Source organism: Pelmatolapia mariae, linkage group LG3_W, assembly GCF_036321145.2.
Source record: "Pelmatolapia mariae isolate MD_Pm_ZW linkage group LG3_W, Pm_UMD_F_2, whole genome shotgun sequence".
NCBI lineage: Eukaryota > Metazoa > Chordata > Actinopteri > Cichliformes > Cichlidae > Pelmatolapia > Pelmatolapia mariae.
In genome coordinates, this window is record NC_086229.1 from 513,663 (window position 1) to 528,949 (window position 15,287).

The following is a 15,287-nucleotide window of genomic DNA, read 5'->3' on the forward strand; positions in this document are numbered from 1 at the left end:
TCTAGCATGTCATTTCCTGATGCGTAAGTGCATTAGGTCCTTATTGTCTGAGTAAACATAGTAACAACAGTTGTGAGTTCTTTTAACATGTGTACTCAGCTTTGACACATTGTTTGACACCCTACAGTAGGATTTTGGGTTTATCACATTTCATTGAGGGATTTTGATAAGTCTCAAACATGCTGGAAGCACTTAAAGAATGAGGTTGTTCTTCTAGAGTTAAATGTGGTTCTTTTGGTTTCCCCAATCACTGATGTGGGGACAGTAAAGATAATTGTAAATGCCTTTGAGAGGGTTTACACTGTTTAAATGGGTCTACAGTAGGAAAGAGTACAGCACAATGCATCGATCTCTCTGTTGTAAATGTAGCTCAGAAGTGTTTAATATATGTTGGCTGTGTGGAAATTCATGGCTACTTCTGGGTTTTACCCCAGACTTTGGGAAGCACTAACACTGAAGTTAGTTTATGTTTGTGGTATTCACTTAGGTACAGATATAGTCACCGTCCTTTATGGCAAACATCTGGACAGGGCAAAGCAAATGGCACGAAGGAGTGTGTGTGATGTTTGGTGAGGCATGTGTGCCTCAATCCCTAATAACACTGAGGATGAGGGTCTTTTACAGAAACCGTTAATAAATTGGGAAACATGGGTTGATGGATTTAATGATAAATTGGGAAAGATATATCACACACTGAAAGACTTCCTTATCTAAACAACAGGTTCTTACGAAAGAGCAGCTTGATGTAACTAAGGTTACAGATGAACAACGAAGGCCGTTTCATTTCTGTATATGATCTCATATTGTGTTTTCCTTTATGATATAACTGCCATCCTTCAAACAAAGGGTGGAGACTCAGATGGAGCGAAGATGACCATAAAGTGTGAATTTGTTTTTTTTTTTTCCTTCTGATTATAGGGAGGATGCACATTATGGAATTTCTTTGAGGACGCAGTTGTGCTGATGTTATGTTCGGTAGTTAGAAAAGAAATCCCCATGTTTTCATGTGATTCTTAATTGTGGTATCACAAAGGGTGGAATGTGGTGGCAGATTTCTTTTTTCATATATTAATCACATATTTAATTATATCACATTAGTTATAGTAATATCACTTTCTCCCTTTACCATAGTAAGAGCACTCCTGCCACTACTTTACATGCATGTGGAAAGTTAACACAGTGAGGCCATTGTAATGGGAGACATTAAACAGATAGTGAGACTTCTTCTGCTTATCAGGGATGTAAATCCTTAGGTGAAGGCTAAGCAGAAAACAAGGTCATAATTCTCTCTGTGCGGGAGGAGGTTTAATATGCAACTTATCTGTATTCTAATTTTAATAACTGTACAGTACTCTGCTTTGGTAACTATTGTCCACGATGTAAATATGTGAAAATATTGTTTCTGTTCTGTTTGTATATGTCTGTTTTTGCTGCTGATACAACCAAATTTAACCTTGTGTGACAATTAAAGGACTATTCTATTCTATTCTTAATCTATAAATGCTTTAAAGGCTCAGAGAGTGTGGAAATCATCCTGTTATTGAAGCAGATAGTTAGAAGATATTTTAAATGTATCCATCCATCCATCCATCCATCCATCCATCCATTCGCTTCCACTTATCCTTTTCAGGGTCGCGGGCGGCGCTGGAGCCTATCCCAGCTGTCACAGGGCGAGAGGCGGGGTACACCCTGGACAGGTCGCCAGTCTGTCGCAGGGCCAACACACAGGGACAGACAACCATATTTTTAATCATATCTTATTTTAAATGTAGCTGAGCACAATTCCTCTGAAATATGTCTAAATATGTTTCACAGTTTGTTCATTGGTTCATTTGGGGAAACAATCAGGTGACTAATGAGCAGTCGTTGTACAACATGTTGCTGCTCACATTCATTGGATTTTGATAGCATTTTTATAGATGGTCTGCAGATATATATTGTGTTAGAACAGAAGGTGGCACTATTCCTCAGTCTGTAGACAAACCCTTTTTAAGGCTCCTCTCCAGAATCTCCTGGAAGTGTTTAGTTAAATGTTGAGGCACAGAGCAAGAGAAGGACCTGGGTTTGAACTCAGGCTGCTTTTCTGTGTGGAGTTTGCATGTTCTCCCTGTGTCTCTGTGGGTTCTCCCCAGGTACTCCGGCTTCCTCCCCACAGTCCAAAAACATGCAGTTACTGAGGTTAGGTTAACTAAATCTAAATTTAGCACAGGTGTGAATGTGAGTGTGCATGTTTGTCTCTCTGTGTTAGTCCTACAAAGGCCTGGTGATCTGTCCAGAATGTACCCTGCCTCTCACTCTTCCATGACCTGAACTGGATCAGCAGAAGAAGATAGACTGATGTATTAGATGTCATTCTGTTGACTGTGATGGCCTCTGGAATTATAGATATATTTCTCATTTTTATTCAACTATTCAGAAATTGAATTGAATGTCTCTCATTCTTGTTATTCCATTCATCCATTTTCTTTTGCTTATCAAATTCAGTTAAATATAATTGTAAATTTTATCAATTATGCCAAGAAAAGTGGTCAGTTAACCAAATGTAAGTGTAACATATGTATTAAATGGTTTTGAATTTGACCAAAACACTCTTTTTTAATTAAATATTTCATGTAATCTCCTGTCTATGTGAAGTTTTTAATGAATTTTAGCCCGAGGATGCAGCTGTAGTACTGGCATGCTAAGTGAGCCTGGTCGCTAGCGGCAGGTGAAAGAAATCACTGCGGTATTTTGTTGATGGCTGATCTCTTGTCAGGAGAGGTACTCTAGCAAGAGCGCAGCACACACAGGTCACAGCTTTGTGTTTCCATATTTTGCAGGTATGGAGATATTTTTTATGTTCCTGGGATGTAGTTTTTCAATTATTGCTTTTATGGTGTAGTGTTATATTACCTGTTAAATGGAAAATGACAATTCATTAATATAATTGGATTTGAGTTTAAGTTTAAATTATAAGCACCAAAATGCTGGACCCTGGTTATTAAGTTGTATTTGTTTGTCTGATTGTTTAATTGGTTTTGAATTATTTTGTTTTTTGTTCTTATAAGTTGTTTTTGATGATTTTTCAGTGATAATATTATTTATTTTGTGTTTTTGCTGTTTTTTGAGAGCTTAAGTTGATATTTTAAAACAAATAAATAAAACTGCAGGACACAACTCCACTCAGCATGGTTGGAGGAGAGGTGTCCCAGTAGGTGTGCAACACAGACAGATCACAGCTCTGTATGTCGATGTGTAGCAGATGTTGCTGCGATTTACACTAAACAGCCCAGAGATCCAGTGTCGTCTCCTGCCTCTTATTCATACGCCAGAACACAACGCATCGACAGACATAACACACAAACGGGTTACATAAGGAGGGGTGGATGCATATATTTGAGCCTGTATGCACACTTGTGACTTTGTGTGGATTAGACAAACCATGGAAAAGGAAATAAACAGAGTTTCTAAAAGTGTAGCACATTTTGCCAAGAAATACTGATACAAAAAGGAAACCAACCAACCAAAGACAAGTTTTCTTACTTTTTAGACTAACTGTAATTGTAACAGTACAGTGAACAGGCGTGAAATAAAGGACAGTGTTGTACAGTGTGGCATACAGTTTGTGCATACAGAGGTTTACATACACTTATACATACATAGCAGCAGTTCATAACCTTAGCTGCCTTCTTTTGACTTCCTTTGTACAGTTATTGCATTGACTTTCACACTCCTGGAACATACACAATGGATCTAAAGTCAATTTTCTACTTTTATTTTGGTAAAAATTTGAAAGGAAACCAGATTAAATCCATGAAAATGAAAAGACCTGCAAGACAGGACTTTTAGACTGATTTAATGTCATCCATGCTGACAATAATATTAGTAACTGTTTTCCATAAACACACCACATACGTGATGTGTTTAATTTGTAAAAAACAGTTTTTCCTGTCTAACTGTGACACTGCAGTGACTGTTGGTGTGACTTTACAGTTCCAGAGTCCACACAGCATCTACCAGGAGACCTCAGAGCTCTTCATACTTCGTTCTCTTCACAAGCTTCATGGAGATGCTGGTTTCCTTTCCCAGCAGGAGTCAGGAGCTGCTCACAAACACACTAAACCAAAAGCTTATTACTGTGTTTGATTGGTCAGCCAGCTCTCCTGACCTGAACACCTTGGAGAATCTGTTATTATTAAGATGAAGATGAGAAACTCTGGAAGAGCTGAAGATCACAGTCAGAGCAGCCTGAGCCTCAGTGACTCCTCAGCAGGAGCTGATGCAGTAACTCATGGTGCTGGAGCCCAAACCAAGTACTGAGAGCAGTGGCGGTCCTAGCCTGTTTGGTGCCCTGGGCGAATACTCCCTCTGGCGCCCTTACTCCCAGCAAATGGGCGATAGAAAACCGATCGGTGCCTATGCCATTCCCAATATGCGCTGGCATGACGTCGGGGCAGCATGAGTACGAGCATTTATTTTTTTTTTTTGCCGATGCCCGTGATGCCGCCCCCCACCACGATGCCGCCCCGGGCAACTGCCCGTGTCGCCCGTATCTAAAACCGCTACTGACTGAGAGTGTAAATGAACAGAGTTTCTGAGGGTGGATGTTTTTGAATGTAAACACTGTTTTTATTGATGCAACAATGTACAATTCATTCTTCACACTTCCTGGCTGCCTCAACATTAATGATGCTGAATGATCCAAACTACATTCTTGGTATCAGGTTCATGTTATGTCCACAAGGAACTCCAGTGTAAGAGAGTAAAATACAGAATTTACAAGTTTGTTTCGTGGGAAACACTGATTTACACAAACAGGTGGTCTTTGTGTTTGCAGAGGATCAAAAAACAAAACATCACAACAGCAACAATCACAGAGTCATTTATAGAAACATGTCATCTTTCCACATGGTTACAGAATACATAGAATAACACGTACAGTCGAGTATATCTGATATTAAAACTTTATATGAAGACAACATATGACACTAGCTGTACACAGAGAAGGAATCAATGTTAAAGTTTTCCTTTTACCTCACAGTTCAACACTTCTATAATCAATAAATAAATAAATATAAACATGCAGTAAGTTTGTTCTAATGAACCTTTACAATACATTCAGATTAGAGTTCACGTCACACTGATATGGACAACACACTCAGCCCACAGGCTTCAGCACAAGGCTATAGATGGAGATCCATCAGAACACAAGGAAACAGCACAGCAGCACCGGGAACCAACACTGAGGAACAACACACTCTGGATCATCATCATTATGAGCTTCTAATGTTAGAGAAACAGCTGGCTGAGGTTGTTCAGCTGTTAGCAGAGGAAGGTCAAAGCAAAGCTGCATCTTCATGTTTATGGTATCATAGTTACACCACATACTTTACAGTGTATGAACCACAACAAGCTAACAGAGGGTCTGTTCTTCATACTCCAGTTCCATTTCGTCCACTTTGAGCCACAGCCTGGCCACCTTTTTGGCTCACCCATCCAGTAACAGTATTCCCCCATCCTGGAGGAGCAGACAGAGGAGAGTCAGAGAGAGCATCAGATGGATCCAGGCTGGTCTCATAATGACACACATGTAACATCACATGTTCCAGTTTCACACAGAGGAGTGGGCAAAGCTTTGATTCATGTTATGTGTAATCCCACTCAGCCCTCAGGTGGTCTACGCCTGATCATCAAGCAGAGCCAAAGGACTGCAGCATCCCTGGACATGAGGACAATATTCCAGAGAAAAGCAGAGACTGCAGGGACAAAGCAGCTGTCTGTCACTGTGTTTGTATATGAATCAATCTCACTAATGATCTCATCAGCAGCCACTTTTAAAGCTGTCACATATGGCTGGATTGTTTGTTGAACCAAGATGGTTTTTAGTTTTGCTCTTCCCGTCTTCTGTCTGTTCCCTTTGTAAAGACCTTCACTGGATTCCCTCTCTGGAGTGTGGTGAGTGTCTAGTGACACTTTTATGGCAGCAGACACTGGAGAGGACGCCGTTCTGGTTATGTTGGATCCCACCTCTGCTTTTGATACTGTTGATCACGGTGTCATGATAATCACGCTCAAAGGAAGGAGAGAGGAGGTTGAAATGACTGAGAGGAAGCAGCTCCATCACTGACTGTTTTTAATAGATGCCTTAAAACACTAAACTCTAATATCAAGGGTTTATTTAAGTTGAGGAAGAATCAGCTTAAAGTTTTCTCAATCCAAGACGGCGCCTGTGTGTGCAGCTTGCCGTCAGCTGCTACCTGCTTTGTTAACATCCATTTTCTTCAAAAATGTCTCTGCTCTTCTGGTTTATAACTTCTAATGGTTTATTCTAAGTTTATAGACTATAACAACTTGTAAGACGATGAGTTTTACTCAGCCCATGTTATGTTGTAGTATCCATTTATCATGTATGCTACTTTGCTCTGTGGACTGTAAAAATGTTTGTATTCATGAAATAAACCACACTTTCACAGTTTGCACCTTTTACTGTTTTCCTGCTTTTATTCACTCCGAGTTTGACAAAAAGATTAGAGCCAAGTTCTTTCCATTGCTTGTTTTCTGAGATGTAGAGTTGAAAATGTTATGTTCAGACAGACAGATCATCCAATCAGCTGCTGTATAACCAGCAGCTCTTTAATAGGGAACTACAAACATGGAGGACCAAATCTGTTCCTTCCTTCTTTGATGGTACACAGTACAATGTGTGGATTTCTCTTGTAATGTGCCAAGAACTTTTCCAGAGCAATGCACATGTCAGCTATAGATCAGACTGTGATGGAGAAACTGACCACTGTGAATCATTTACCACCATTTATGAGGCGTTCACTGACCTGTGTCAAACTGTTCTTCCTGTGGGACATTTGTTTTCGTTGTTTCTTCTGAATAGCAGAGGACCATATGATGTGTGAAGACAAACAGTTTGTTTGGAGGAATTCAGGTACTTTTCACTGGTTGTTTATGCGAGATGATTGATTACTAGTTTTAGTTTTGGCCTGATATTTTCTGTCTGTTGGATCTAAATTAATCGCACGATGCGTTCAGGGCCTCTGGTGTTGTGCGATAAATCAAACTGTATAAAAGTCTGAAGGCCATCTAACGGTGTGAAATTAGGATCCACTGAGTTCAGGTCAGGACAGTTGCCTCGTGTGCTGTGGTCACACATGTTTTGGTGTTTCTAACTTGGTATCTTAATAACATGTAATTCTGACAGGACGACTCTTTTTGGTTTATGCGAGCAGTATTTGCCTAACTCCTGCAAACAACACAGGACTCTGAATGGGATTATGATGTGTTTACTGACCTGTGTGAAGCATTTCTCAAGCTCTGTGAGGTGTTTACTGACCTGTGTCAGACGTGTCTGCCTGTTGGAAATCTGGATCTGTCGTTGTTTTCTGAGAGATTGAGATGAAAAATGGATTGTCAAGAGAGACAGACAGATATCAATAAGTGTGATTGTCCATCCGTCTCTGCTGGTATCTTCAACATGAACCTCTTAGATCCAACCTGCTGACCTGCTCCTTTCACAGAAGTTAAAAGGGAGGAACCCCCAATATGTCTGTGAAGGTTCTCAGTCATCCAGGTCATCGTAGTCAAAGGAGTTTGCAAAGAAAAGCGTCTGGACTTCTTTAAGTTGCTTGAAGACGTTTCACCTCTCATCCGAGAAGCTTCTTCAGTTCTAAGGTCAAATGGCCGAGAGTCCCAGATTTAAACCCAGTGGGAGTATCCCCCCACAGAGGGACAAAGGACCCCCTGGTGATCCTCCAATCACATGCGCCAAAGTGTGAAAGCGGGTGTGGGACCTAATCAGCCAGGGTTTCGGGTGAGCTCATTGTGAAACCTGGCCCCACCCTATCATGTGATTTCCTGAGGTCAGATGGCCCAGGATGTGAGTGGGCGTTAAGGCGTCTGGGAAGGGAACTCAAAACTGGATTATAGATGGCAGACAGTTGGTGTCGTAAACCACCGCCTCTGTTCAAAGATGGTCGCTCACAGTGGACATAGATGGCCTCTTTCACTCCTCTTTCAAACCATCTGTCCTCTCTGTCCAATATGTGAACATTGGCATCCTCGAAAGAGTGACCTTTATCCTTAAGATGCAGATGGACTGCTGAGTCTTGTCCTGTGGAGGTGGCTCTTCTATGTTGTGCCATGCGCTTGTGAAGTGGCTGTTTGGTCTCTCCAATGTAGAGGTCTGGGCATTCCTCGCTGCACTGTACAGCATACACCACATTGTTTAGTCTGTGTTTTGGAGTTTTGTCTTTCGGGTGAACCAGTTTCTGTCTGAGTGTGTTGCTGGGTCTGAAGTACACTGGGATGTCGTGCTTGGAGAAAACTCTCCTGAGTTTCTCTGATACACCGGCTACATAGGGGATGACAACGTTGTTGCGTCTGTCTTTCTTATCCTCCCTCGCTGGTGTCTGATCTTCTTTTCTGTGCCTCTTTGCTGACTTTATGAACGCCCAGTTCGGATAACCGCATGTTTTCAGTGCTTCCTTTACATGTGTGTGTTCCTTCTTTTTCCCTTCAGGCTTAGAGGGAACATGTTCTGCCTGGTGGTGTAGGGTCCTGATTACTCCAAGTTTGTGTTCCAGAGGGTGATGGGAGTCAAAGAGGAGGTACTGGTCCGTGTGTGTGGGCTTCCGGTAAACGAGCTCACCCGAAACCCTGGCTGATTAGGTCCCACACCCGCTTTCACACCTTGGCGCATGTGATTAGAGGATCACCAGGGGGTCCTTTGTCCCTCCTTGGGGGGATACTCCCACTGGGTTTAAATCTGGGAAGCACTGAAAACATGCGGTTATCCGAACTGGGCGTTCATAAAGTCAGCAAAGAGGCACAGAAAAGAAGATCAGACACCAGCGAGGGAGGATAAGAAAGACAGACGCAACAACGTTGTCATCCCCTATGTAGCCGGTGTATCAGAGAAACTCAGGAGAGTTTTCTCCAAGCACGACATCCCAGTGTACTTCAGACCCAGCAACACACTCAGACAGAAACTGGTTCACCCGAAAGACAAAACTCCAAAACACAGACTAAACAATGTGGTGTATGCTGTACAGTGCAGCGAGGAATGCCCAGACCTCTACATTGGAGAGACCAAACAGCCACTTCACAAGCGCATGGCACAACATAGAAGAGCCACCTCCACAGGACAAGACTCAGCAGTCCATCTGCATCTTAAGGATAAAGGTCACTCTTTCGAGGATGCCAATGTTCACATATTGGACAGAGAGGACAGATGGTTTGAAAGAGGAGTGAAAGAGGCCATCTATGTCCACTGTGAGCGACCATCTTTGAACAGAGGCGGTGGTTTACGACACCAACTGTCTGCCATCTATAATCCAGTTTTGAGTTCCCTCCCCAGACGCCTTAACGCCCACTCACATCCTGGGCCATCTGACCTCAGGAAATCACATGATAGGGTGGGGCCAGGTTTCACAATGAGCTCACCCGAAACCCTGGCTGATTAGGTCCCACACCCGCTTTCACACTTTGGCGCATGTGATTAGAGGATCACCAGGGGGTCCTTTGTCCCTCCTTGGGGGGATACTCCCACTGGGTTTAAATCTGGGACTCTCGGCCATTTGACCTTAGAACTGAAGAAGCTTCTCGGATGAGAGGTGAAACGTCTTCAAGCAACTTAAAGAAGTCCAGACGCTTTTCTTTGCAAACTCCTTTGACAACCCCCAATATCTTCTACACCTTACTTCCATACCTGCCCACCCTTTCTCCCCCCTCTCCTGTTGGATGCCTTCAACACCCACACCTTCTTTCTCTCTCTGACTTCTTCTACACCGATGATTAAAAATAGAATTTAAATTTAAACTATAAAATTATTTTATTAAATTTCCTTCTTTCCTGTAACAGAAACTGCATCACATTTAAACATTCAGTGAGTATTGATTATAATTCACTCCATGTTTCATTTACTTTATGTGATCTTCAGTGAGATTGAATTAATACATTTAGACAAGAACATTCATTTTACACTCTTTAAATCAGTTATATGAAAATTTTCTTTTACTTTTTAAAACTCTGTTTGTCAATCACATTTTACTCAATTCAAATTTCTTGTCATTGAAAGAAATGACTGCAAAATGTCAGTTTAATGTCACATAAATCAGTCTGTGATGTGTTTACCAACCTCTGTGAGGAAGTTACTGACCTGTGCCAGGTGTGTCTCCATGTTCCACATCTGCATCTGGTATTTTTTATGAGAAGCAGAATAGAATATGATGTGTCAAGACAGACAGGAAACCAGGTACTTTGCATTCGCTGTATTTGCCTGATGATTATTATCTTATTTCAGGCCTTCAATTTGGAAATATTTGGTCGTAATTTTCCAGAAAACAAATGAAGTGAGTTGTAAATCAGTCTGAGAAATACAGTAGAATATCATGTGTCAAGAGAGACAGAAAGACAGACAGATTTCAAACATAGAGGATTAACTCTGTAGCCTCTTTGATGGTAGACAGATGATGTATTATGAATCCTTCAGTGATGTGTTTACTGACCTCTTTGAGTTGTTTCCTGGTCTGTGTCTCCCTGTTGGACAGCTGTGTTTGGTGTTTCTTCTGAAATGTAGAATGAAAAATGGTTTGTCAAGAGAGACAGACAGACAGATATCAGCATATATAAATAATATAAAATTGAATTAAGTTGTGGATCCATCTCAGTATGTTTACAGCCCTCTGTGGATGATTTACCAACATTTCTGAGGCATTTACTGACCTTTGTCAGCACTTTCACCATCTGTGCCAGTGTTAGCTCCAACATTGATTTGCCTGTCTGAAGTTTTTTCTTAATTGTAGAGAGAAAAATGACATTAGTCCGTGATGCATTTTTTTTTTTTTTTTGCTTGTTTTCTCTTTTTTTTCTCTCAACAGGTGATCCAGGAGATTTTTTTCTCTTCTTTCTCTTTGTAAGTGCCCTTTCTCACGGTCCCTCTTCCCTTATGTTTTTCTTTTTCTTCATCTTTCTTTCTCCCTTTCCTATCCCTCAGTCATGTCTGTCCCGTCTGTAACAACTGAAAATAAAATAAAATAAATAATAACAACAAATCTTGATCAAATGGACCAATACGGCAAGGCTGTGATGACAAATTTGATCAAAGTAAATCCATTGGGTATCCTTGTTGGTCTTCAGACAACAATTCTGACGGCTAAAGAACCAAATGGGACAGACAAGAAAAAAACAAAAAGACAGACAGACAGATGTCAGTAAGTGTGATCATCCAGCTGTGTAGCCACCAACTCTTTAATAGGGAACTACAAACATGGAGGACCCAATCTGTTCTTTCTGTCTTTGATGGTACACAGTACAATCTGTGCATTTCTCTTGTAATGTGCCAAGAACCTTTCCAGAAATAAAACGTCAGCCACAGATCAGACTGTGATGGAGAAACTGACCACTGTGAATCATTTACCAACACTTATGAGGTGCTGCCTGATGACTGCAAAGTGTCAGTTTAATGTCACATGAATCACTCTGTGATCTGTTTACCAACCTCTGTGAGGAAGTTGCTTACGTGCGTAAGAGGTGTCTATCTTTTGGACACCTGTGTCTGGCGTCTCTGGTGAGAAGCAGAATAGAATATGACACTTTATGGCAGCACGGAAACAAAGTACTTGACATTGGTTGTATGTGCCTGATGACTGATTACTGCTATGATAGAGTCCTACATATCAAACTGAGAAAACAGTCTGCTTTGATGGTGGACTTGTTCTGTTTTCCTACAGAGCACCACGTCATCTTCTTATATCAACATCTGCCAGTCTGTGTACAGGGAATGAGGAAACCCCGTTCATTTACTGAGATCAACAGCAGACTTTCCAGTGTAAGATGTCATAAATATGTGAACATGAGCTGACTCTGGAACAGCTTCTATACAATCATGGACTGTAAAACAGAGGCAGGAGCCACCCTCTCTCTCCTGCACTGTACGGCTCAACTCACATACAGCAAACCTGCACTGATTCTACATATGTCACATTCCCATGATGCATCACAGGCTGTTTGATTGGATCTTTTTCATTGAGGATTTGTAATGTGGACAAACAGATGTTACTCTCACCTCTGACACTGAGAGTCACTGATTTCTGTAGCAGCATGTGTCCATCCTTGTTGTAGACGGTGCAGGTGTAGACTCCACTGTCAGTGAGGTGGAGGTCTTTCAGGGTCAGACTGAGGTCTTTAGCGCTCAGTGGTTCTTTGTTCATCTCAGTGCGGCCTACATAAACCTGATCCTGTTTCTGACTGCTGTCGTTACAGTGAACCATCTTTTCTTCAGGGTGAGTGAGTCTCCACTCCACTTTGATCACCTGAGGAAGCTCACCTGTAATTTTAAACGGCATCAGGACAGACTTCTGACCTTGTGTCACCTCCACCACTACTGACTGGTAGTCTGTGAGGAGAACAAAGCAGAACATGAGCTGTACAGACAGAAGCAATGAGAGACGTCAGCATGACAGACTCAGTTTGGTTGAAGATCAAGGGGACTGAGATCCTCTGGCTCATCTATTCAAAAGAGTAGATCAGACTGAACATCCAGCCTTTTATAGCTACAGACATACAGAGTGCTATAATAGAATATTTTGTTAATAGTTAGTCATGCATAAATCTATTCTAAATCTATTATGTATGGAATTTCAGGAGCGGGACCACGCCTCCAAACACGCTCCTTCCGGCTGTCATCTATATAGGTTCCCCCCAGTTCCGCAAGCTGATCATTCTCGTTTACGTGCCCCACCCTCCCTCCATCCTTCTTCTCCATTCTTCACCTTCTTCATTTCTGTTTATTACATGGGGATCTGCCAGGTCCGTGAGCCATCGCCAGAGGCCTTCCCCAAACCGCAGCTCAATTCATGTCAAAGCATTCACTTTTACCTACTAAAATGCTGTCAAACTTAAAATGAGGACGTGGGCCCAGCGAGTGAAATGAAATATAAGGGATGAAAAAATGAAACTTGGGTAATGTTTAAACTTTGCCTTTAATTTTATGCATGCTGAGATAGAAAGAGGAACTGCTGAGCCTGATTGTGAAATATGCCAAGAATGTGCAGGCAGCACGGTGGCACGATGGTTAGCACTGCTGCCACTCAGCAAGAAGGTCCTGCGTTCAATTCCACCATCAGGCCGGGATCTTTCCGTGTGGAGTTTGCATGTTCTCCATGTGTTTGTGTGGCCTATCTCCCACAGCCTAAAGAAAGGGGATCGGTTAATTGACTAATCTAAATTACCCATAGGTGTGAATGGTTGTGTGTTAGCCCTGTGACAGACTGGTGACCTGTCCAGGTTGTACCCTGCCTCTCGCCCTGTGACAGCTGGGATAGGCTCCAGCCCCTCTGAAAAGCATAAGTGGAAGCGAATGGATGGATGGGTGTGTATTTATACATGGACTTTGATAGAACATTTATGAAGCACAGAAAATGTTAGCAAGGGGAGAGAGAGAGAGTGGAAGCACTGCACATGCCCAAATGAGTTTATTAGGAAGGTTCAGGGTTCTGTTAGGGTTAGAAATCTTTGGTATTGTATTTAAATTATTAAATAAAGCTGTTTTAATGATTTTCTTTATACACAATGCAAATGTGGAGCCTTCCTTCTATTGGATTTTGTACATATTGGAATTTTGAACTGAGCACTTCAAAAAGACTTTGCATAGAGCACTACTGCACCAACACTGTAAATAAACTCAATGAACTTTCATTCCTGAGTCCTGCGTTTGAGTCCAGTCAGACAAACCATGACAGCTTGATTTCATCTGTCAGTCATTGGAAACAGTAATACAGCTATGTACTTATGATTTTAACTAAATGACTGTATTAATGCAGTATTTTCAGTTCCATGTTTTCCTCTTTAACCACAGGTGATCCAATCAAAGGTAACAACACAAAACATTTAACAGGAAATATTTAAATCCTCTCTTCATTTGCTGCTCTCTGGTTATTTGTGGCACAACTTCAACATTTAATACAAAATATTTGTCTCAAAAAGCATTGCACTGTGACACAGTCCTACATATCCTACATACAGAACAGCTTCTATACAATCATGGACTGTAAAACAGAGGCAGGAGCCACCCTCTCTCTCCTGCGCTGTACGGCTCAACTCACATACAGCAAACCTGCACTGATTCTACATATGTCACATTCCCATGATGCATCACAGGCTGTTTGATTGGATCTTTTTCATTGAGGATTTGTAATGTGGACAAACAGAAGTTACACTCACCTCTGACACTGAGAGTCACTGCTTTCTGTAGCAGCATGTGTCCATCCTTGTTGTAGACGGTGCAGGTGTAGACTCCACTGTCAGTGAGGTGGAGGTCTTTCAGGGTCAGATTGAGGTCTCCATTTTTTATTTGCTCGTTCTTCACTTCTGTGCGACTTTGTATGTAAGACTGGTTTTGGTCTTTCTGATAAACGTGGACTTTCTTGTCTTCATGTTTCCACTCCACTGTGACGTCCTGAAGCTTGATATCAGTTGTAAATGGCAGCAGGACAGACTGAACCCCTTTAACTGTTTCCACCATCTGAACCTCAGGAACTGAGAGGAGAATATGAGACAGACAGACAGATGTCAGTGAAGGTGATCCTCCATCATCTACAGTTATTATAGTTTGATACTTTCATTGTTTTTATTTAGTGTTGGCCTTTTCTTTGGAATTCAGTTTAGTTTCTGTGAGTTTCCAGAGTGGGTTTGCTCCTTTCACTTTTGTTTTGATTGTGTGTAAATGTTTAGTTTTTGTTTAACTTTTATTACGTGAACTCTTAGTTTTAGTCTCTAAATTCTGTTTTGTTACTTATAAATCTATACCTATTTTGGACGGTGGACAAACAGCTGTAACACTCACCTCTGACACTGAGAGTCACTGATTTCCGTAGCAGCATGTGTCCATCCTTGTTGTAGACGGTGCAGGTGTAGACTCCACTGTCAGTGAGGTGGAGGTCTTTCAGGGTCAGACTGAGGTCTTTAGTGTTCAGTGGGTCTTTCTTCATCTCAGTGCGCTGTTTCTGATCTTGGCCCTTTAAGTGACACTGGTCTTTACCAATCTGATACTCATGGACCATCTTGTTTTTGTGTTTCCACTCCACTTTGACATCCTGGGTGAAGCCTTCTTTGATTTTAAAGGGCAGCAGGACAAACTCCTTCCCCTGTGTCACCTCCACCATCTCCAGCTGGTACTCTAAAGAGAAAACAGAGGAGAACATAGTCAGTGAGACAACATCCTTTACATCTAGACGACTCATTGTAGAGACGTCAGGTCTGAACTTCCTGGAGCCAGGAGATTTTCTGACTGAGGCCAGACC

At 41.7% G+C, this 15,287-nt stretch overlaps 1 protein-coding gene across 1 annotated transcript in view; it reads right to left on the minus strand.

Annotated features, from left to right (window-relative positions):
• Positions 1-4,975: 4,975 nt before the first annotated feature.
• Positions 4,976-15,287, minus strand: part of LOC134624133 (junctional adhesion molecule-like) — a 201,842-nt gene continuing 191,530 nt past the window's right edge. Inside the window, exons 4-6 of the mRNA XM_063469109.1 lie at positions 10,494-10,553; positions 10,145-10,180; positions 4,976-5,497 (exon numbers count right to left, since the gene is read on the minus strand). Coding sequence (XP_063325179.1) covers positions 5,412-5,497; positions 10,145-10,180; positions 10,494-10,553 — 182 coding nt within the window. The 3' untranslated portion in view covers positions 4,976-5,411. The remainder of the gene's footprint in view (positions 5,498-10,144; positions 10,181-10,493; positions 10,554-15,287) is intronic.